The 25,059-nt window shown below is 46.7% G+C and overlaps 1 protein-coding gene across 1 annotated transcript in view; it reads right to left on the bottom strand.

Moving 5' to 3' along the window:
• Positions 1-25,059, bottom strand: part of THBS1 (thrombospondin 1) — a 204,542-nt gene that overhangs the window by 20,545 nt on the left and 158,938 nt on the right. The window contains exons 17-19 of the mRNA XM_029600203.1: positions 19,706-19,933; positions 19,113-19,384; positions 16,384-16,481 (exon numbers count right to left, since the gene is read on the bottom strand). Coding sequence (XP_029456063.1) covers positions 16,384-16,481; positions 19,113-19,384; positions 19,706-19,933 — 598 coding nt within the window. The remainder of the gene's footprint in view (positions 1-16,383; positions 16,482-19,112; positions 19,385-19,705; positions 19,934-25,059) is intronic.

Below are 25,059 nucleotides of genomic sequence, written 5' to 3'. Positions count from 1 at the left end.
GAAGCTCAGGCCCAAAAGACTCGGGAGGGGGCTTTGGAGGAGGGGTACTGCTACAATCCGCAGCTTGCGGGACGGCCCCATGAGCCACCTTACTCCTGATGCCTCCTGAGGCTAAGATGCTGCCTCAAATTCCGAAGGCCGCTCAGCATGCCTCACACACTGGCTGACTGCTGCTCCTCCAGGTTCTCTCCAGGTGCATGCACCTGATGTTTGTTCTTAAACAGGCCATGGTGGGAAATTCCCCATGGCACCTTTGATATCAGCAACACTTCCCCTATTTAAGGTTGGCCTGGACTCATCTCCGACACCTCAGCAACAGGTCCCCTGGTGTGCCTTGTGTCCCAGTGTGGTTTACTATTTCCTGTGTCTTGTTCCAGCCTTGTCCATGCCCTTCTCTAGCCTTGTCTATGCTTTAACCATAGTCTTGTCCATCTTGGTCTTTGCCTCATCCTGTTCTCCTCAACTTGACTTCCTGAATTCTGACCCTAGCTTGGATCCTCACCTTCCTTGATTGCCACCTGGTCCTGACCATCTGCTTTGGAACCTGCCCCAACCTGCCCCAACCTCTGGCTTGTCATCTTTCTCTGATGTTTGCTGCCAGCCCCGACCCTCGCCTGGCCTTGGACACTCGTTCCCAGACTGCTCTAGGGACCCACCTAAGACTTTCTGGCTGCCAGAACCCAAGGGCTCAACCTGTGGGGGGAGTGACTGGTATAAGTGAAGCTCCAGCCAGTCCCGCCATAAGGCTTCTCTGCCAGGTGTCTGTGTGGGCTTGGTGAGCTTGCTCACTAGATGGCCTCATCCACTCCACAACACCAAGGATCCACTATTCCCATGGGTGTTACACCCAGCTTACCCCACTGTTTCTCATAATACTTAAGATGGCTTCAAATGAGGACCCAGACTGTTATTGGGTGAACTTCGAATGAACTGTCAAACTGGCAGAATGGCCAAGGTCCGCATCTATCACCTACCTAAGCAATCTGTTGAGAGGTGTTGCGCTTGACGGCCACGGAAGTCCGCGGCCTGCTTCTCTCACCCGATGCCCCTCCATGGCAGGGCCTGGCCCAGGCTCCGTAGCAGTGGCAGGAAGCTGCTGCTTATGTGCAGTACCACCTCCGCTCGCGGTCGCCTCCCCGAAGTGATCTTCATGGATGACGCCGGTCCCTTACTCTCCGCAGCTTGGTTGACACCAAGCTCTTCCTGTGAGGGTCTTCCCTCTAGGTGTGCACACATGCCTTCCTCCCTTTCTTAAAGGGCCCGCAGCAGGGAAATGCTGCCAGCCCTCCCTGATGACATCAACCCTGGGTTGGATCTGGCTTCCAGCCTTTGCCTCGACAACAGGTCTCCTCGCTTCCTGTGATCTACGTGTTGTCCTGAGTTCCTTCCTCATTCCTGCCCTCCTTGTCTCTTCTGCTTGTCTTTGGTTTGACTTCGTACTGGACTTCACTATGAGCTACGCCACCTGCCACGACCTTTGCCTGGACACTGACTACGAGCCACACCGCCTGCCAGACCTTTGCCTGGACATCAACTACAGACTGCGCTACTAGCCTGTTCTCTGTACTTCCATCTTTGCGGAGGCCCCACGTAAATCCAGCTGGCCACGGTACCCAAGGGCTCAACCTGAGGGGAACATGGGCTGGTAGTGGTGAAGCTCTAGCGGGGTCTCTGCCAGTCTTCTGCCTCGCCTACCAACAGTGGGGACCTGAAGGGCCCCTCCCCACAGGTGGCAACAATTCCCCTTCGGTCCAAGGAGACACCCGCACAACAAGAGGAAGCAGTCAGGCTGCTTTCCAGTTGCAAATCCATATAGAAAGGCCAGCTATGCAGAAATTAAAGTCTCTATCTTTGAAAGAACACCCAAAAAGTGTATTTGCAACAATTTTGGTGGAGTTCCCCAGGCCAGGAAGAGTCCTTGAAACTTTTTCTAGCAGCTAAAAGATATAGGCTGGAAATGCAAATGCTTTGAAGACACTTCAAAGTCTCCAAAAGACTGTGGCTCGAGTGATCTCAGGACAATCGATAAGAGACCATGTCATGTGGGTGCTTCATGATCTGCACTGGCTGCCAGTTCAGTAGCAAGTAACACATAAAACAGCTTTATTAATGCAAAAATTGCTTGGTTTGGATTTTCTTCCCGGATAAATGTGATGCTCTATGTTTACAATCCAACACAGTTGCTGTGCTTGTCACAGCAGGGACTGCTGGATATGTGCGGATAGTTCGATTGGCTGAAACTAGAAAGATAGCCTTTTCAGTAGCTGCTCCCACTATATGAAACTTTTTGCCTGAAAGTCTCCATTTGACTACAGACTCGACTTTTAAATCCATGCTAAAGATGTTTTTGTTTCAGCAAACAATTATATGTCATTTATTTACAGTGGCTGAATTGGGTTTGATTCACGAATGTCCTTTCTCATGCTGACGTGATGTGCTATGTTTCATTTTATTAGATTTTTACATTATGTGTGTTTAACCTATATACCACTTAAGAGCCTTTGGTGGTAGATAGCCTATAAATGCTTGAAATAAAAAATAAATTGCTACAGCCTGAAGGGAAGATGAGTGCTGAAGTAGCCAAATTAGTTTTTTGGAGGCTTGGACCAACATGTGCAACATGTAGGATTAAATGGACAATTTTCTCAGTGGAAGGGAGTGTGGGCAGTGGAGTGCCTCAGGGATCTGTATTGGGACCCTTACTTTTCAATATATTTATAAATGATCTGGAAAGAAATACGAGTGAGGTAATCAAATTGTTCAGAGTAGTAAATCACAAGCATATTGTGATAAATTGCAGGAAGACCTTGTAAGACTGGAAAATTGGGCATCAAAACGGCAGATGAAATTTAATGTGGATAAGTACAAGGTGATGCATATAGGGAAAAATAACCCATGCTATAGTTACACAATGTTAGGTTCCATATTAGGTGCTACCACCCAAGAAAGAGATCTAGGCGTCATAGTGGATAACACATTGAAATCATCGGTTCAGTGTGCTGCGGCAGTCAAAAAAGCAAACAATGTTGGGAATTATTGGCATGGTGAATAAAACGAAAAAATGTCATAATGCCTCTGTATCGCTCCATGGTGAGACCGCACCTTGAGAACTGTGTACAATTCTGGTCGCCGCATCTCAAGAAAGATATAGTTGTGATGGAGAAGGTACAGAGAAGGGCAACCAAAATGATAAGGGGAATAGAACAGATCCCCTATGAGCAAAGACTAAAGAGGTTAGGACTCTTCAGCTTGGAGAACAGACAGCTGAGGCGGGATATGATAGAGGTGTTTAAAATCATGAGAGGTCTAGAACAGGTAGATGTGAATCGGTTATTTACTCTTTCAGATAATAGACTAGGGGGCACTCCATGAAGTTAGCATGTGGCACATTTAAAACTAATCAGAGAAAGTTCTTTTTCACTCAAAGCACAATTAAACTCTGGAATTTGTTGCCAGAGGATGTGGTTAGTGCAGTTAGTATAGCTGTGTTTAAAAAAGGATTGGATAAGTTCTTGGAGGAGAAGTCCATTACCTGCTATTAATTAAGTTGACTTAGAAAATAGCCACTGCTATTACTAGCAATGGTAACATGGAATAGACTTAGTTTTTGGGTACTTGCCAGGTTCTTATGGCCTGGATTGGTCACTGTTGGAAACCGGATGCTGGGCTTGATGGACCCTTGGTCTGACCCAGTATGGCATGTTCTTATGTTCTTAGTGGGTATGCCAGCAATCAATGCTCACACTGGAGATTGCACTGGAATTGGCTTATGCTTTCTATCAAGCCCAGACGATGCCAGACTTAAAGAGACATTGTCTCCACTGGGCCCAGGAACCTGCAGTCTGAAAGCTAGATAGATACCTAACATGGACCAGAGAAGGAATGGCCTGTTTCCTGGCACCGGTCATGGGACTCAAGTCTGCCACACTGCTTCAGCTGTGGAGAGAGAGACCACTTTTCCTGTAATTGTCACCAGACAGGGGTTGAACCTATGGATGTCATTCTGATGACCTCCACATTTCTGCAACTTTGCCGACATTCTCCGCTTGGGCTTCTCCACTTTTGTGGTTCCGGTGAAATTGAAGGCTCCCCTATGCAAGCCCTGGTAGACACAGGAACCATAAAGACTCTTATACGGAGGGAGCTGGTCAAGAGAGTACAGATTGTCTGTGAAAGGACAGTGACTTTTGCCAGTATTCATGGAGACCAGCTGCAATATTCATTCAACTAGATATTGCTAAAGATCCCAGCCAGACAAGCCAACATAGAAGTGGGAGTAATCCCTTGGCTACTATACCCCATCATCTTGGAACACAACTGTCCAGAGTTTGAGACTTTCTGGAGTCAATTTACAACTGGTTCAACCAGCTCAGCTAATTTCCTGAGGTCTTCCCATTGGAGGACCCAGACTTATACATCAGGGAACTGATGACACCCAAACATTGATGATATGCCATTGGGAGAAGCTTAACTATTCTTGGCATATAGAGGCTGCTGTATAGGATTCCAGGGGTAGAGGAGGATCCTCAAGCACTCCAGAATCCCTTAGTGGCTCCCCCAAAATGGATTGCAGAGGGTAATCCTAGCAACTTTATGCAGGCCCAAAGGAAAGAAAGTAACATTGTAATTGATGGCAGATAAAGACCATATGGTCCATCAAGTCTTCCCAGCAAATTGCTTATGGTAATAACTGCCCCTCCCTGCAACTACCCCTCATGCTATCTGTTAAGGGTGGTACTGCACTCCATGCCCACTAATTCCCATGCCTTATGTTAAAGGTAGTACCTGCCGCTCCGTGCATATTACACCCCCCATGCTCCTATTAAGAGTAGTAATTGCAGCTCCATGCATGTTACCCCCCCCCCCCCCCCCCCCCCCCCACCATGCAGAAATGTTACACCTAAAGTTAATATAGTTTACCCTAGCTCTTCATTCCTATCCTCTAGTCTCTAAGGATCCGCAATCAAAGCAGTGAACATCTACAAAACATAATTAGGGACCTTTGTTTTCAGTTTCTATTCTTTTTTTTTTTTTTGTAATAACATTTTATTGAAGTTTTACAATATAAAAAATACAAACAGATCAGGAGGTGTGTGGCACTTCAACACCTCCAGACTTGCAAACATTCATACTTTGAACCCAATACAACCAACAAAATATACTCTTCTCCCCCCCTCCCCCCCCCCCCATGAGGCCATTTTTTCTAGGATTTAACAAAACGTCAGTGGAAAAATTATAACACACAGGAGAAAAATCAGTGGAAAAGTGGGGGGATGGGCTGTTTTGGGCTGCTGGTGGCCCTTTAAGATGATGATTGTCTCGTGTGAAGTGGGCTACCATTGTTATTTCCTTTTTCCCCTGCACTGCTTCTTCTCAAAGGGTTTTTCCGCAAGGGAAAAGTATCATGGGGAGCCACTGATATATTTTTTCGTGGGAGAAAAAAATACTGTGGTAATACCCCTTCCTCCCCTTCTTCTTGCTGTGTATGTTCCTTCTCGCAGTAAAATATTGTGGCTTAGTATTACCCTTGGGCTTGGGGGTAAGCTGCACAGAGTGGCAGTAGCTACTACTAAAAAAAATTAAAACTTGCTGAGCTTTATATTTTACATCCATTTTTTTACTTATTGAAGAAGTGGCGAATGGCATTTCCCAGATCTCCATTCAAAGATCCTTTAGATCTTGGTGTACTGAAACAGATACCATACCATTAGGTATATTCAGATATTTAAGGATTCCCAGCATAAGAGGTGTATGCTCTACCTCCTCCTGCTAGTCAAGGCAGACTGAATGGGCCATTTCAGTCTTTTTCTTCTGTCATTTACTGTGTTAAAATGAGATTGCTTGTGACATCATCTTTACAAAAACAGGAAAAGAAAGTTCGTTTGGAGGTGAAGTGATTCTAGTTGGAGAACAAGGGTCAGATGGTAGACTCAGCCATCTTTGTCTGAATCTAGTGCCATGTAGTCATATTCTAACTCCCATGAGTGCTTTGATTCAGAATCAAAATGTGGAGGAGACAAATGGTCTGGGGAATGAAAGGGAGTATGCTTTCTTCAGGGTATGCTCCATAGGGGACCCTGGAAGAGATACATCACTTTTGTTGCGCTGGAGGTGGACCTTTGACCTGGTACAGAATTGGTACAACCCTCTGGTCGAACCCAGAGAGCACCTACCACCAGGAAGCAGAACACACGAGGAGCAGAGGCTAGCTGGAGCTTCGCCAATAACAGTCCGGGGTTTCCGCAGGTTGAGCCCTTGGGTACCTGGACCGCCTGGACTTAGATGGGCCTCAGATAGTCTCCCGGAGAGGTAGCAGAGGGGTGTGCCCACCATGAGCAAGGGTGCACAGCTGATGCAGAGAGGATGGTCTAGACCCAAACTGGAAGCTCCGGAGACCTCAGGGAGGTAGCAGTTCAGGCAGGTTCTCCGGTAGAGGCAGGCGGGGCCTGCAGGTCTCGTCAGGTGAAGGCTGCGGGTGGATTCCAAGCAGGTTGGTCTGGTAGCCACAGTAGGCAAGAAGAGAGTGTCTGAGTGAAGTGCAAGGGTCAGAGCCAGAATATCAGTCCAGAAGTGGTCAGTCAAAGCAAGGGTCAAATACCAAGGTCAGTCCAAGTGTAGTCAAGGCAAGCAAGGGTCGGTTCCAGGCAGCAGAGGAAGAGTGGTCAGGCAGGCAGTGGTCAGTTCCAGGTGGCAGACAAGAGAATGGTCAGGCAGGCAGAGGTCAGTACCAGATATCAGTCTGAAGGTACTACCTGAATAAGGATACAAGAACACACGGAGACGCTGGAACAAGGATTAGGCAAGCTTACTACAACACGGTGTCAACCCGATTGCCAAGGTGAGGTCCTGGGGACAGGGCCTCATTATATATAGGGCTCTTGTGATGTCATCAATCTGCATCCCCATCGGTGTTCCCATGCTTGGCCCTTTAAATTGAAGTACGTCGGCCGCGTGCGTGCCTAGGGGCAGGGCCGAGGCGGCCGAAGACACGGAGCCTCGATGGGAGCTCCGCTGCGAGGCCTGCAGCGTGGAGGAAGCCGGAGAGGGTCGTGGTGAACGACAGGGACGGCAGGAGCTGGCAGCAGCGACGGGACTGGAGCTAGCTGAGGGCAGCGCAAGGCCCAGTTGCGGCATCCACGTGGCCGGGACATGCAACAACTTTCTGAAGTTAATCTACTTCTAAGAATGACCTCCTTTACAGGATAGGATGAAGGCCTATTAGTCTCTGGCAAAGCCTCTCCATAAAGAGTCAGCAGGTTGAATCTACTTGCCTTGAGGTAGAGAAAACAAGAGGTATGTGGTGCAGTGGAGCTTAAGCTCATATGGAGCCTAGAATGATTGGTGAGAAGGTCCTGAACAATTTTATCCAGAATCATATTACAAATCACCCATGGTAACTGTTCAGCCAGTCACAGAGTATAAAATATACTTCTACAAGGAATACAACAGACAAATTAGGAAGAATAATGGAAGAGACTGATGCACTCAGCATTAACATGGAGATATTTGTCATTGACAAATTTTCCACATGCCTAATTCTCTTAGTAAGCCAGTCCTTCTCGATATTATCAAAGTTTTCAGCCCTTGGGTTGATTTGATGCATAAATTCCAGTGCTGAGCTTGATGCTGAAAGCACTCATCCTAGCACTCAGCTCTGCTTCCTTATCTGGAGAAGTAGGCACAGGGTAACTACATTGAGATGTTGTCTTGACTGGCTTCCACCTTGACACTGAAAGTAGTCTCCCTCATCTTCAATGCTGAAGATTCTGTAGATGAATGGATTAACCTCTGTGTCAATGCATTCGGTGGAAGATATCATGGAACCTAACAGGCTAATTTTAAAAAGAGCACGCAGGTGCCCATACACGCACTTGAGCAGACAAACACTGGAATTTTAAATCATGCGCACGCCTACCACGCATAAGTATGTTTCTAATTTTAAGCAGTTACTTGAGCAAACTTATTTTGTGAAACTTTCATAGGAATTTTTTGGATTTAACGCATGTAGGTAAATAGGTTTTCAAACATGCTTGCACGAAGGACATTCCCGGCGCGCGCATATTATAAAATTGGCACATCAATGTACATGCGCCGGGAACCACGCACACATGGATGGCTGCGCGCTTCTTTGAATATCTACCCCATAATTTGAAGCTTTTAAAATCTGCATTGCTCATATGCATCCCACATACTCACATATATGGGTCTTTTATCGCGAGAAACACAATTTAGCCCTAAGTTTTCACAATTTTATGGCCCTAGGAGACAACTTAGAGCAAATTAAACAATTTTTAATGTTATGCTTAAATGCTAAACACTTAATATTTTCCTCCAATTATAGAATTTTTAAGCAGGGGACCCAAAATATTTTTCATTTATTAATATTTATTTCAAAGTTGTTGTAGCCTGCCCATCTAAACAAATAGTTATTAAGCAGGGAACATTAATACATAAATATTATAATATGGACAATACAATAGGTTAAACACATTAAAATAAACATAACCAGCTTTCTTTAAAACAATAAAGATTTTAATGACAAAACCCTGAGTCCAGAGGGAACCCTGTGTCCAAAAAACAAAATTATGATGTCTTGGTTTGTCTATTTCTTTTTTTTTATTTATTTCAGATTTAATTGCTCTTATTACCTCTTGGGTCCTCTTTTTTCCTATAATTTTTTTGGGCGGAATATGATGGATTATAAATTATTTGTCCTCTATTTTTGTTTATATTTTGTCGATATGTACTTGGCTTAGCATATTCATCTTTTTTTCTGATACAAGTATTCTTGTGTTTAAGATGTTAAATTCATAAAGAGTAAAAAAAAATCCCCAAAACTGAAGAGCACCATGAGATATGACTGAAATATTCTATGGAGGAGAAGAGACTAAGGGGTCTTCATAAAAATGTGTGGTTCCAACCCCATGTGTGCAGAAAAGCCTTTTGAACTTTTCTAGCTATAGCTAGGGCACTGTTTATATCTCAGCACCACTTCACCTACAAGTGGAACTGACTTTCCTGCTTGTCCATGAGAACATATTTACTAAAAAAAAACCCATCAAAATCTAGTGATGTTTTATGAAGGAATGTGAATTCTGTGCTGTATCTTCCTGGGATTTATAAGCATAGCTATGACTTTCAAACTATTTTCATGTCTTCGGTCTCCTCTGATGATAGAAGTCTGCTATTAATTGGCTTTATATTAAATGAATTCAGTGATTTTTCAGCCTCTTCCTTCAACTGTGCATCAATGTAGGAAATACCAGCTATCTATCCCCCTCCAAAATCTTTAGCTAGATTAAAAAAAAAAAAAAAAATATATATATATATATATATTGCCTAGAGATGGGAAAGAGAAACAAATTGTTGCGGCCCCGGTCGCGAGTGCCGCGACCGGGACCTTACCTTCGCTGCATTAGCCCCTCCTCCTTGGGGATGCGCGCGCGTGTGAAAGGCCAGGAGTTAAAGGGCCTCCTCCCTGGGTGTGCACGCACGCGAAAGGTAAGGAGTTAAAGGGCCTTTCCTGCCTTGGGCGCCCCGCCTCCCTTTCTGAAATCAGACCCTGGCAAATACTTAAGGCTGGTGTCTGCCTCAGCTTACTGACTTGCAACAAGTTTGCTTATCATTACAGTGTTCCTCTGGAGTTCCTGCTTGTAATTATTCCAGTTGCCTGCTTCAGTTCCAGCCTTGATCCTGGTTCCTGTTCCAGTTGCCTGCTTCAGTTCCAGTCCTGGTTCGTGTCCGCCTTCAGTGCCAGGCTTGGTCCTGTTCCTGACTTGCCTGCCTTGACCTCGGATCTTCTCATCGGATTCTCCTTTCGCCTAAGTCCCAGCGGTCCGGCTCCTACGGGCTCCTCCTGGGGGAGCGCGGGCTTCCAGGGTGAAGATCCTTCTCTTCAATCCGTCCAGTATCTGCCTCCCAGCCTGTTCCGCTAGTCCGGAGACTATTTCCATCTTCTCCGTCAGGCCGGCCTAAGAGTCCACTAAACCGCTTTAACAGTTTGCAAGGCTATGGACTCGGCGGATTTGTCAGGTCTTCAGGCTAACCCTGGAATTGCCCAGTGTGTGCAGCAACTGTAGCATTGCATGGATGTTTTTGCAGCCACTGTAGAATGACTTGCTAATCGTCTGGATGCCATGCCAGATCCAGTGCCTGCTCTGCCACCAGCTTCAGCGGTAAACATTGGTTCAATTACTCAGCTACCGTCACGTTATGCTGGAGAGGCTAAGATTTGCCAAGGTTTTCTGAACCAATGTTTTATACGATTCACTCTGTTTCCTCAGCAGTTTCCTACTGATGCCGTAAAGGTGGCGTATATTCTGTCGTTGCTTGAAGGGAAGGCTCTAATTTGGGCATCTCTACTCTGGGAGCGGAATGATCCCTTGCTCAGTAATGTCTCGCAGTTCATCTCTAATTTCAAGTTAGCCTTTGATGACCTGGCTCGCTTAACCACCGCCACCTCGGAACTACTGCAGTTACACCAGGGTTCCCGCCCTTTAGCAGATTATGCCATGGATTTCCGCACGCTTGCTCTTGAAGTTGGGTGGCGTGATGACAGCCTCCGGGCTGTGTTTATGGAGGGCCTGTCCGGGCGTATCAAGGATGAGTTGGCCGCCCGCGATCTTCCAGAGGATCTCAATGGCCTTATAGATTTGGCTGGTTGTATTGATCGTCGCCTCCAACAAAGGGCAAGAGAACTAAGACCCACTCGATGTACCCCGTCTCTAGCTCCTGTATTCTCCAGACCACTGTCTTCAGTCCCCTCTCCAGGAGCAACACATCCTGATTCTGCTTCTGAAGAACCCATGCAGTTGGGGCGTACTCCGCTTACCGCAGAGGAGAGACAGCGCCGCCGTACTCTAGGCTTGTGCCTCTTCTGCGGTCAAAAAGGCTATTTCCTCGCTCGTTGTAAAGAGCGTTCGAAAACGCCAGAACCTAGGAGGTCGTGAGGAGCTCCTCCTAGGTTGTGCTGGTACCGTTCCTCAATGTACTGTACCCATCACACTCGAATACCCATGTGGATCATTGGAGACCCTCGCCTTTTTGGATTCTGGAGCAGGGGGCAACTTCATCCTGGATGATTTGGTACGCCAGTTACAGATCCCCACTCGGCCTTGGGAGGTACCGCTGCGGATTACCTCCATCCGGGGAACACTTCTTCCAGGGAGAATCTCTGCTTCCACGAAACCCTTGACTTTACGCACTGGGGCGATCCACTCGGAGGAGATTACCTTCCTTGTTCTGGAAAAGGCTGTCCACCCCGTGGTGTTAGGCCTACCATGGTTACAGAAGCACTCTCCGATTATCCAATGGGACACATTACAGATCGTGAAATGGAGCCCCTTCTGCTTCGCTAACTGCCTGAAGGTTCCGAGAGTGTCCGTTCTCCCTCTCTTGCACACCACCATCGCTCTATCTGCACCATATGCCTACTTCTCCGACGTATTTTCCAAGACAAAGGCGGAGATCCTGCCTCAACATCGGCCGTTTGATTGTGCCATTGAGCTTTTACCAGGAACGACACCTCCTCGGGGAAGAGTATACCCCTTATCACTACCAGAGACTCGGGCAATGTCCGAATACATCTTGGAGAACCTGGCAAAAGGATTTATCCGACCTTCAAAATCTCCAGCAGGGGCGGGCTTCTTTTTTGTAGGTAAAAAGGACGGGTCGCTAAGACCATGCATTGACTATCGGGGTCTCAATGCCATCACCAAGCGAGATCGTTATCCAGTCCCACTGATTCCTGAACTCCTGGATAGATTACAGGGAGCCAGGATCTTCACAAAGCTGGACTTGAGGGGCGCACATAACCTTGTCCGTATTCGACCAGGGGATGAGTGGAAGACTGCCTTTAACACCAGGGATAGGCACTATGAGTACCTCGTCATGCCCTTCGGACTATGTAATGCCCCGGCAGTATTTCAACATCTCATGAACGAGGTACTTCGTGATTTACTGAATACGTCTGTCATCGTGTACCTGGATGATGTATTAATCTACTCACGGGACTTGTCTTCTCATCGCCTACATGTCCGTCAGGTATTACAGTTACTCAGAGACAACGGATTATACACCAAGTTGGAGAAATGCTGCTTTGAGAAAGAGTCTCTTCCCTTTCTGGGATACATAGTTTCCGCCACCGGATTCAAGATGGATCCTGAAAAGGTAGCCGCCATCAGAGACTGGCCCCGGCCGAGGGGGCTAAAGGCGGTGCAGCGTTTCCTCTGCTTCGCAAATTTCTATAGACATTTCATTCCACACTATTCTCGTATCGTGGCTCCTCTCACCGCCCTAACTCGGAGAGGAGCTGACGTGGTGGATTGGCCTGATTCAGCCTGTCAAGCATTCGAAATCCTCAAAGAGGCTTTTCTACAGGATACGTGTCTTCGTCACCCTGATCCGCTTCGTCCATTTGTCGTAGAGGTGGACGATTCGAACATCGCAGTGGGAGTTGTGCTTAGTCAATGCACTGACTCCGGTCAGCTCATGCCATGCTCATACTTTTCCAGGAAATTCTCTGTTGCCGAGAATAATTATAGTATTAGGGATAAGGAGTTACTAGCTATCAAGCTCGCCTTTGAGGAGTGGAGACAATGGTTGGAGGGAGCCATCCATCCCGTTACAGTATATACGGACCACAAAAACCTGGAGTTCCTGTCCCAAGCCCAACGCTTAAACCCTCGACAGGCCCGCTGGTCTCTATTCTTCAATCGCTTCAATTTTACACTACGCTACCGGCCAGCTGCCAAGAATGTTCAAGCGGATGCACTTTCACGCTCAACGGAGCTGGAGGAAGAGCAGGACCAGCCCCAATACATCCTAGACCCTGCAAAGATCAATCTTTCTGGGACCACTATATGTTCTCTTGGTAAGACGGTGGTTCCCCGATGGTCTCGAAAGGCGGTCTTGCTCTGGGCCCACAATTCTCTTACGGGGGGTCACACTGGCCGCGAGAAGACTCTTGACTTGGTAAACCACTTCTACTGGTGGCCAACCTTGAGGAAAGATGTCCACACTTTCGTAGACTCCTGTCCCACCTGTGCGATACAGAAGCCGCGGACGGGGAAGCCTTGGGGTCTACTCCAACCGTTGCCCATTCCAGTGGAACCATGGACCCACATCGCCACCGATTTCGTGGTGGACCTTCCAGCCTCAGAAGGGAATACAGTCATCTGGGTAACTATAGATAGGTTCTCCAAAATGGCCCACTTTGTTCCCCTATCCAAGTTACCGTCGGCTCTCGAACTAGCCAGCTTGTTCACTCAACATATCTTCAGGATCCACAGTCTGCCCCAGGACATTTTCTCTGATCGCGGGCCGCAGTTCACCGCCCGGTATTGGAAGGCATTATGTAAAAAGTTCAATGTGCAACTCAATCTGTCCACCGCCTTTCACCCCCAAAGCAATGGGCTGACTGAGCGCACCAACTGCTCTTTGAAGACTTTTCTTCGCTCCTTCGTCAACAAAAGACAGAATAACTGGGCGCAGTTATTACTGTGGGCAGAGTTCTCGTATAACAACCATTCTCATGCAGCCACATGCAGTTCACCCTTTTTCATTGTTTATGGGAAACAATTACGACCACCTCTACCACTGCCGCTTCCTAGTGCAATTCCAGCAGTACAAGCATCCGCCCAGCAGTTGCAATCTCTGTGGACGTCCATCCAAGGGAGACTTGCCAAAGCAGCCAGGGCCATGAAAAATTGGGCAGATTGTCACCGACAGCCGGCACCCATCTTCCTTCCCGGAGATTGAGTGTGGCTCAGCACAAAGAACATGCAATTCTGAATCCCATCCCGGAAGTTTGCTCCGAAATACTGTGGCCCTTTTCGTATAGTTGAGCGTGTGGGGGCCGTTTCTTACCGGCTATGCCTACCCTCCTCAATGCGTATACATAATGTATTCCATGTCTCCTTGTTAAAACCTCTCATCCTCTCCAGGTACCATCATCAAGTTCCTGATGCGGCAGATCCTTCCGTGCCCGATGAGCCAACGTATCAAGTTCGGGAGGTTCTGGATATCCGCTTCCACCAACGACGATGGGAATATCTACTTGCCTGGGAGGGTTCTGGCCTGGAGGACAACACATGGGAACCAGCTCGTAACATTCTAGATGAGGAACTACTGCTCCAATTCCATCGCCAGCATCCCGGTAAACCTGGGCCTTCGAAGAGGGGGCGTAAGAAGGGGGGGTACTGTTGCGGACCCGGTCGCGAGTGCTGCGACCGGGACCTTACCTTCGCTGCATTAGCCCCTCCTCCCTGGGGGTGCGCGCGCGTGAAAGGCCAGGAGTTAAAGGGCCTTTCCTGCCTTGGGCGCCCCGCCTCCCTTTCTGATGTCAGGTGCCCCGCCTCCATTTCTGAAGTCAGACCCTGGCAAATACTTAAGGCTGGTGCCTGCTTCAGCTTACTGCCTTGCAACAAGTTTGCTTATCATTACAGTGTGCCTCTGGAGTTCCTGCTTGTAATTATTCCAGTTGCCTGCTTCAGTTCCAGCCTTGATCCTGGTTCCTGTTCCAGTTGCCTGCTTCAGTTCCAGCCTTGATCCCTGTTCCTGTTCCAGTTGCCTGCTTCAGTTCCAGTCCTGGTTCGTGTCCGCCTTCAGTGCCAGCCTTGGTCCTGTTCCTGACTTGCCTGCCTTGACCTCAGATCTTCTCATCAGATTCTCCTTTCGCCTAAGTCCCAGCGGCCCGGCTCCTACGGGCTCCTCCTGGGGGAGCACAGGCTTCCAGGGTGAAGATCCTTCTCTTCAATCCGTCTAGTATCTGCCTCCCGGCCTGTTCCGCTAGTCCAGAGACTATTTCCATCTTCTCCATCAGGCCGGCCTAAGTGTCCACTAAACCGCTTTAACACAAATGTGCATAAAAGACTTTTGAATCGACTAACATTTTGCTACTCATTCTGCCACCCATAAAAACAGCAGGTCTAAAGTATAGTAACATAGTAATGATGGCAGAAAAGGACCAAATGGTCAAGCCATATCCAGTCTGCCCAGGAAGTTTCTTATGGTACTAACTGCTGCTCCATGCTGGTTACCCCTACGTTTCTCTTATGGGTAGTAACTGCCACTCCGTGCAGTTATCACCAAGCCTTATGATAAGGATATACTAATATAGGGGCCAATACAATATCATGTGCGCATCTTGGACGCACGTTTTCTGAATGCCTGCACATCCCTCTCTTTGGCACTCGATCTAATAGTCTAATGAGCTGGCGCACTAAAAGGGACTCGCAATGGATAATTTGCGTGTCCCTAGCACGTCCATGCCATTAAGTGCCCAGGAGAAGTGGCTGTGTACAGATAAGGAAAATGGACATTCAGTTTTCTGAGTGCCCATTTTCCTAACCGGTGCACAGCCACGGGTTAGGAAGTGGGCGCTCATAAATTGAGCGCCCCTTTTCCTAACCTGACCATTGTCAAGGGTTTTTTTTGTTGCAACTTTCTGTGGTTCCTCCTGCTTAGTATCACAACAACATTAAGTAGGAGGAACCACAAAAAAACTATTTTTTGCTCCAAGCATGGCTCTGGGCTGGCACTAATTTTTGAGTGTTAAAATGTGCGTGTCAGCAGCACATTTTTTTTTTTTTAAATAGGGGATACTGGCTAATAGCCTCATCAACAAGGCACTTGCATGCGATGAATGTTATTAGCTATGCGCCAATATGGACACATGTTTTGGAATTATTAATCCCGATATTGTATTGGGTGTATGTCTAGTGTGTCCAAAACATGCGTCCAACCGCAAGTTTAGCAGTGCACTGAGCTTAGCACTCGATATTGCATCGGCTCTATAGTATCAAGTGTGCCTTGTAGGTAATTTTTAAAGGTTGTTTCCCTCTGACAATTAGCTACAGGATCCATGGGTACAAGAGTACCTGCTTACTTGGCAGTAATACAATACAAGTATTTCCCCCTAAAGTCCTAATGACCTGATTTATTAAGAGATTTTTTTCCTATGAAAAATCCCACATTAAGCATATGGACAAATTCTGAAATCTAGTAGGGATCTTACAGGCCTGTGGGTGGGTACTTTCTACCCTAGGACCTGCAAGCATATTTTCAAAGGGAAACTTTCCATGGCATTTCCTTTGAAAATGTGACACTGGCTGGTGCCACAGGGACTTCTGAACCTGCTGATTTTGCACCTGCAAAAATCCCTCCCATGAATGAAAATTCCCTTGTTTGCAGGCTCTGCTGCATTATAGGTATTTTTACCTGAAGAAGAGGAGGATAATATTCAGCTCAATTTTACCCAGATAGCTGTGTAGTTTCTGAGGTAAAATCTTTTGAAAATTGTCTTCTCTGTGTATTATGAACCCAGGATTGTTTAAACGGAAAGGTTCTACTATCTTCATGTTCCAGTTTTTGCAGTGCACTTACCGAATGAAACCAGTTTTTGGTCTGTGGGTAAGGTGCCATCTATAGGCCGTGAAATCTTTCCAGCCTGTTTGACGAGGGTCATGCCATAAGGTGCGAACCTGAAAAACAGGCAAAGGAATTTAGAAGAAACAAGGAAACATATGATAGCCAGTGTCAATAATTCACATTGATAATGTATAGAACTGAAGAGCCTTATTTCAAGATCTAAGGGGATTTCAGCTTTTTATAGATGCATGTTTTATTTATTTTCTGTTCATAGGATGAAATGGCATTAACTAAAAGACTCTGTAGGGCAATCATTAGAAAATCAAACATCCAATAAATTGTAGAAATACTGTCTAAGGAGGAAACCTTAGTAGTTATGAAAGTCAGCATCTTTTAAAATGAATTATGTGAAGCCATCACTTTCCCCACCAGCACTACCACTAGATTTCTTAAAGGAAAATAAATCAAAATTTTGCTAAAACCAGTTCAAAAGGTCATTGTAATATAAGAATCTAATTTTAAATAAGTCTCTTCAAGAAACAACCTTCTAAGCATGATTTGAATTTTGCCCCCTCTTAGTACATATGGAGGCAGATTTTATAAATTTGCGCGAGCACATACTTTTGTTCGCGTACCAGGCATGAACAAAAGTACGCTGGATTTTATAAGATCCGGGGTCGGCGCGCGCAAGGGGGTGCACATTTGTGCAACCTGGGCGCCGAGCCCGGCGCGAGCTGCCTGTTCCCTCCAAGGCCGCTCCAAAATCGGAGCCCGCTCGGAGGGAACTTTCTTTTCACCCCCCCGCACCTTCCCCTACCTAACCCACCCCCCGGCCCTATCTAAACCCCCCCCCCCCTACCTTTTGTTGGCAGATTTACGCCTGCTGAAAGCAGACTTAAATCTGCGCGCGCCAGCGGGCTTCTCGCGCGCCATCACCCGACCCGGGGGCTGGTCCGGAGGCCTCGACCACGCCCCTGGGCCGGCGCCACGCCCCTGGTCCCACCCCAAACCGTCCCCTGACCTCGGACCCCTCCCCTCCCCTTTTACAAAGCCCCGGGACTTACGCGCGCCCCGGGGCTGTGCGCGCGCCGGTGGCCTATGCAAAATAGGCGCGCTGGCGCGTGAGGGCCCTGCGCGCGTAATCTGGCCAGATTTATGCGCGCAGGGCATTTAAAATCCAGCCCATGGTGTTTTGCCAGTAAGGAAAGAGGGGGGAGGTTAATTTGAGAGAGGGAAATATGCAGGATGCTAACTTCAGCGCATGCTTTGTGTAAGATGAGTGCTATTATCTGATGAAATATTAATTATTCTGATGCAAGAATATGATCTGGATATGAGAGGAATGACCAAGAAATTAAGAATATAAACCTGTGATACTATTAGGGATGTGCAGAAAAAAAATTTTTTTCAGTTTGTGTTTGGGAGGGTTTTTTTTACTGCTAATTTTGGTTCATGGAATGTTTGATTCATTTCATTCATGTGAAAAAAATGAATCGAACATTTAAACACCCCCCCCCCCCCCCAAAAAAAAAAACAAATGCCTCCCACCCACCTGAAAAAATGCCAGGCCCAAGATCCACCCCAGCCCCCATTTATCCAGTTCGGTGGGGATCAGCTGGCGAGGCCTATGCCCAGGCCAAAGCCTCAGCCTTGCGTAGGCCAATGACACAGTAGATTGTCACAAGCTCAGTCTTGGCCTATGCAAGGCTGATGCCTCGGCCTAGGTCGGAGCACAGGCCCAGGTCCAATGCCACAGCACAGCCTGAAGTCCGTATTCTGATGCCAGGGCCTTGACCCAGGCCGGGGGGCGGGGGGAGATCTTGGCCCCAGCATTTTTCCATTTGGGTGGGAGGCCTTGTGTTTGTTTTTTTGGCTGCTTTTTTTTTTTGGTTTTTTTTTATTTTAATGTTTGATGTACATCAAAATGGGGCCATCTGCTGGGGTGAATACACTGGAGTTAATTAACTCTGGCGCAACCCCCAGCAGACAGCATCATCTGAAGAAGAAAAGAGGATGTTGTACCATCTCCAGGCCTGGGCCTGACCCTAGGCCAAGGCCCAGGCATCAGGACCCTGTCTCCAGGCCAGAGCCCAGCATCGGGACAGGGTCTGGGCTGAGGCCCTGGTATTGGGATCTGGCCTTCAGGCCAGGCCGCAGCTTTTGGGCTGGATCTGGGATTTGGCCTCTGGTTCGAGGACCTCACATCAGGCATAGGCTCTGGACGAGGCATCGGTGTCATGGCCAAGCCATGGTGTCAAGGCCTGGCTCAGGGTTAAGGCACCTGTGTTGGGACCTGGCCTCTGGGCCAGGCCACAGCATTGGGTCTAGGTTCTGGCCCTGCCCTGGGTCAAGGCCCAGGCATTGGGACCCCGCGCGCAGGCTGCCGATTTTGCGCAGCCTTGCGCGCACCGACCCCGGATTTTATAAGATAGGCAGGGCTACGCGCCTATCTTATAAAATCCAGCGTACTTTTGTTTGCGCCGGTTGCGCGAACAAAAGTACGCGTGCGCGTACTTTTTAAGATCTACCCCTATATGCATTATTTTCCATGGTACTATGCACAAGCACTTTATTCTCATGACAAATTTCAAAGTGAAAGGACACAGTACTTTCTCTTTGAAAAATTGGTGCAAAGTTCAAAGGAAAAAATGTACCAGCAAACATTTTCCCAATTCAGACAATTTGAAAATGACCCCCAAATAAATTTTGTTAGAAATCAGTAATAAGATTTTTCATATATGTACCTGCCCAAGGGTATTTCCTGTGTGCCACAAAGCATTCCTTAGGTGTTCTCCAGGACCTGTGGTGGAGTTGACCACTTTGATAGAGAGGCCAGAATATCCCTGAGCTTTGGTTGGGGTAGTGTCCCAGTAGGTCTGTGTGATCTGTTTCCACATAACTACATAGAATCGACTGCTAGACTGATAGCCAAAGACAAAGCCAGCATAATCATCATCCCTTTCTGTGTTGATGAAGAATGTGCCACTGAAATCCACAGAATTAAACTCATCAAAACCTGTAAGTAGAAGAAAAGAGCATGAATTCTTATAAACTGCAATAACCTTTGTAAGTGAAGCAATTTATTAGGCACCTTTAATCAAAAGCTATGGAATTTAATGGAAAATATTCCTGAAATGCTATCAATATAACAGCATCTCAAGAATATATTCTGAAAATCAAATCTTTCTCTGCTACTACTTTTGAAACAGAGATAATCACAAAATTTCTGTTTTTATTTTTCAGAATTTCACACATACATGCAGTATTTATAGTCCTGGAAAAACAAACATATTCTCTTTACAGGGCAAAGAAATGACTTCAAGATTTTTTAACTCACCAACAGCAATGCCAGGATCACAGTTGACTGTTTGAACCAGCTCTTTACCCTGGTGCCGAACTACCCAGTTAGGATCAATCTGAGAAGTGCCTTTTGGATCCAGTGGAACCATTTGGAATTTGCGGAAATCCGTCTCACTGATCTCAACATTCTCAGGGCAGACATCATGAATATCTGGAATCTTATCCTGGTCAAAGTCATCCTGACAAATATCGCCACGTCCATCACCTGAAAACAAAGATTATGTCAGTAACGCAAAGTTGCTTACCTGTAACAGTTATTCTCAAAGTACAGCAGGATGTCCATTTTCACACATGGGTGACAACATCAGATGGATCCTTACATGGAAATTTGATATCAGTTTTTAGAAACTTTGAGCATGTCCTACTGGGCATATACAGAATGTCATACTGCCATGTGTCTATGTGAGGGCCCTTTTAGTCTATAACTCATCTAAAATTGGAGAGTTCATTTCCAAAAGGAGGTATGATTGACATCCTACTGGCATCAAAGCTCACCTGTTACAGGTAAGCAACTCTTTTTTTTTTCTTTGAGGACAGCAGGATGGCAATCCTCACACATTGGGAATTTCTAGCTAAACACTTCCACAAATGAGAAAGGAGAAACACAAAACAGTGTTAATGGGCAAAAACTGTTCTTGAGGAAAACACACCATTTGTGTATTATCAACCGTTTGTTTTTTTTCCCTTGTTTTGAGGGGCAGCCTGAAAACAAAAACATGGAATCTAGGAAGCATGGAGTCAGGTTCTAAACCTCAAAAAGACCTCTCAGGGAAGATCAGACAAGCCTGCTGTTATCAGTCCTTGTTCAAGCAACAGTATGATGCAAAGGTGCGGCGAGAACTCCATGTTGCAGCCTTGAGGATCTCCTCCATGGAGACCAATCTTAGGTGGGCTACCATTGCCACCAGGGCTGTAACACTGTGAGCCTTGACATGGCCCCCAGATTCAAGCCAACCTGGCATATGAAAAAAGATTTAAATTGGTAGCAGATTGTAAAAGTATATAACGATAATCCCAGGTTTGTTGATATCAAAAAGAAACAAAAATCTGAGTGGACTTTAAGGATTTCTCTCCACTCCAGATGGACAGCCAAGGCTCTCTTGCAACTACAAACTGTGTAGCCCTTGGGAAAGAATATTGGAAGGATGATGTACTGGTTAAGGTGGAAGCCTGATATTTCCTAAGGCAGAAATACATCCTACTTTGAAAAAACATAGCATATGTGGATAAGTCACTAGGGCCTGGAGCTCACTGACTCTGCAGGCCAAAATGACTGCCACCAAAAATATGATCTTCCAGGGCAGGTACTTCTGCTCACAAAATTCTATAGATTCAAAGGGAGCTTTCATTAGCTGTCAATACCACATTGAGTTCTCATGACATAGCAGGAGGCTTGTTGAATCAGACAACAAAAGACTATAAAGAGGTGAACACTAACTGACCTGACTCTGAAAAATGTAGAAAGTTATCAAGCAGTTTTTGTATGGAGCAGGAGAAAGGACTTTTTCATGAAGTCCATACTGGAAGCCAGAAGAACAATGAGAAATCCTCAAAAAGGTTCAGGGGTTGTAGAGCTACCCTCTCAACATCTAGGCTCAAATGTTGGGATGGTGTAATAGCCCTTGATTTTGAGTGGTGACAGTTGTGGAATTCCCTCATGGACATCTCCCACAGAGGGGGAATCAAATCTGTCTCGGAAAAAAGGTCCTTTGAGAATCATAGTTCCCCAATCTTTTCTGTGTTTCAACAAGGTTTTTACAATGAGAGGAACTGGAGGATACATGTACAGTAAACCCTGACCCCAATGCAGGGCAAAGGCATCAAAGGCTAGTTTGCCTTGACTCCCCTTTCTGGAACCTGAGCAGGACATTTCTGTTCAGAAGGGACACAAACAGATGTGCCGCACAGGGGTGCATCACTTGTGGAATATCTGGTTCCCTGCCCCCCAGACCAGGGACTATTCGTGGGGTTCCAGGATCTGATTCAGTCTGTCCACTAGGACATTCTCCTCACCTGCCAGATATGTAGCATTAGGACCATTCCTTGAGAAATGGCTCACTGCTATATCTGGACAGTCTCCTGACACAGAGGGTATGATCCCATTCCTTCCTGATCATTGAGGAAGAACATTACCATTTGGTTCTTCATCTGAATAATGATAACTTTGATGGCAAACTGATGTCTGAAAACCTTCAGAGCACACCAAACTGCCCTTAGTTCTAGGAAGTTTATCTGATGAAGCTTTTCCTGAGCCAACCAAACATCTTGGGTGCAGAGCCCTTCTACATAGGCTCACCAATGCAGACTGGACACATCCATTGTTAGGAAAATTTTAACTAGTGGAATTTGGAAGTGTATACCCCTGATCAGAACATAATGATCAGCCACTAGGACACTGAGTTTTTCAGAGGCTGGGTGATTCAAATGCTGTCCTAAAAATGTTAAGTGGCCTCAAACCCACTGTGATCTGATGGCCCACTGGGCTTTTCTTATGTGAAGATGTGCCAAGAAAGTAACATGGATTTTTTTATGCCATGAAGCCTTATCCTCAAAATGTCCCACATTGATGCCTACCCATTCTTTTCTTTTTCAGTGCGGATATCAAAATGATAATTCTCTTGGGGCAGTATCTCCAAATGGGTTTGTTTTGAGCATACCTTGTTAGGCATGAACCTCATTCATAAGTCAGAGTATGTTTTAATTTATTTATTTCAGTTTATGACATAGAAACATAGAAATGACGGCAGAAGAAGACCAAACAGCCCATCCAGTCTGCCCAGCAAGCCACGCAGTTCATCCATTTATTTATTTATTTATTTATTTATTTATTTTCCCACCCTTTTTTTCCCTTTTTTTTTTCCCCCCACCCTTTTTCTCCCTCCCACCCATCACTATTGGCTTCCAGCACCCTCCGGCCCCAACTCCCTTCCACCCCTCCACCAAGTGAGCAAAAATGTGAGCATAAACAAAAATGAAAACAAACAACATAAAACAAATGTTGGGATGGTCTCAGTCTCTCAACTTTATTGCTAATGCTCTTCTTAGTACTTATATTGTGCCAAAGTGAGCCTCTTTCTGGAGTTGATATGGTGTGATTTTTATAGGCAAAAATATCACGGTGCACTGGGAGATTTTTCTTAATAAGGCCAGTGGCACCCAATGTAATTGGGACTATTACTGTATCTTTCTGCCACATTTTATTGGTCTCTGATTGCATCTCTTGGTACTTAAGGATCTTCACTTTTTTCATACAATCCACAGAATAGTCACTGGGTACTGATACCTCTATCAACAATGCCTTTCTTGTGTTCCTCTTCTTTGCCACAATATCTGGTTTTCTAGCATCAATCTTTTTGTTGGTTGGAATAGGAATGCCCCTGATGATTACAACTTCTTTACTCTCTTCTGTTCAGGCAACTCTCCTCTGCAGTTTTTCTGTATCTTCTCCATCTCTAGCTATCTCTCTTTCAGCATCTTCTTTCAGCTGTCATCATTTAATTATTTATGTTCCTTGATTTGTCCAATTAAAGATCTTAAATTTTTATTGGTTGCCATTTGCAACTCTTCTTTTGATATTATTGCTCTTTCTTCAATTTGTTTAGTGGGCACTTTGTATAACCCAGAAATCCTCTCTTGTGGGAGGAAGGCTCTTACTCAAGACATGTCTAGCAGTCCCCCTATAAATTCTATTTGAAACTAGCTGTACCCGGCCACACATTGCAGTGGCAGAGCCAGGTTAAGTGGAAAAGAAAGAAAAGAGAATGGGGATAACTGCCCCTGCCCCCCCCCCCCCCGAACATGGACGCAAGAACATCCCCACGCGCCCCCCCCCCCCCCCGCAGGCCCGCCGATACCTGTCAAAAATGGTAGTCGGTGGAGTGGGCGCATGTTCCGGCATGAAAGTATTAGCGCCGGACCCTTGGCAGCCAGCACTGAAACTGTCTCCGATGGCTGTTAGAACTTATTCTGTCAGTGGGGTGGAGCAATGGGAGCGGTCGTCTCGCTCAGATAGTAAGGACGAAGGTGCGCCGGTTGCCAGTCCAGAAAATGGCGTTAACGGGCCCTCGCCCTTACTATGTCACATGGGCTACTGCCGCCATTGGCGTTCCCGAGTGTCCTAGTAAGGGACAGAGCCGTCGGCGCCATTTTGATTGCTGGCAGCCGACGGCCATAGTGTATGCGATGTGTCCCGGAGCGGTGTTGCCCCCCCCGCTGGAGCAGCTCGAACTATTCTGCCGTTTTGCATGCCTTCTGAGGGTGTGGAGTGTAAGTAGAAAAGTCATGGGTTGGGGGGTGTGAGGAGGGTGTTTTTGTGTGAGTTCGTAGGGTGTGGGAATAGCAAACATGTGGCATGTGAGTGGGCTCCCGGTGTAGCATGCTGGAATTTTGTGGGTTTTTGTGTGTTTTGGGAGGGTGTGTGAAGTAAGTACAATTGGCATGTGTGCGGGGGGTGTGAGGAGGGTGGATTTGTGTCTGGTCGGAGGGTGTGTGAATCCCAAACATTGGTCATGTGTGTGTGGGGTGTGAGCGTTTGTGCAAGGTGTAAGACCTTGTGCTTACGTCCAGCAGATGTCGCTGTTTTGTGGAACCAAATTTTAAAACTTTTTTACCAGCCCCCGGTGTGACATATATGTAACGTAAGTGTAGAATAACCTTGCCGTATGTGAGGTGAAGCTTGTGTCCAAATTTGAAAGCAATCGGTTCACGCGTTGCTGTGGCTGAGCCTGGTTAAGTTGAAAAAACAGAACAGAGCAGTAAAGGTTACAGTTTGTGGGGTTTTTTTTTGTACCCCAAATGAACAGCACCAGCAAAGAATAGTTTAAATATGCAAGCACACCTTCCTGCCCCCCCCCTCAACCTGGCAAAATAGAGTAACCCACGCTACAGCCCCCCTCTCGGGAGATGTGGAGAATGAGTGCCCCCCCACCCTGTGAAAAACGCGCGGCGGAAAATAAGAACGGTCCCCCACCGTGCTCCTCCCCGGCTACCTGTGTAAACTGCCAGCCGGTGGCGAGGGTGTGTGCTAGGGTTTGTTCTACCGGCTGCCATGTCGCAAAACTTCACCGGTGAAAGATGTGCGTCAGGATTCCTGACCTAGTAAGGGCAAATGTCCGCTGAGGATATGGCGCCGATGGGCTCTTGCCCTTACTATGTCACATGGTGTACCGACGTCATTGTTGTCTTCGTATAGCATAGTAAGGGCAAGGTCCGCTGGCGCCATTTTTGTTGCTGGCATCCGACGGCCCTACTGAATGCGATGTCCCGGACCGTTCCTGTAGTGCCGGCGGAGAAGCACGGACTTGTTTCAGGTGTAGTGTGTGATCGGAGTGC

This window comes from Rhinatrema bivittatum, chromosome 4 (assembly GCF_901001135.1).
Source record: "Rhinatrema bivittatum chromosome 4, aRhiBiv1.1, whole genome shotgun sequence".
Lineage (NCBI taxonomy): Eukaryota > Metazoa > Chordata > Amphibia > Gymnophiona > Rhinatrematidae > Rhinatrema > Rhinatrema bivittatum.
This window is presented reverse-complemented; position numbering and strand designations above follow the sequence as displayed.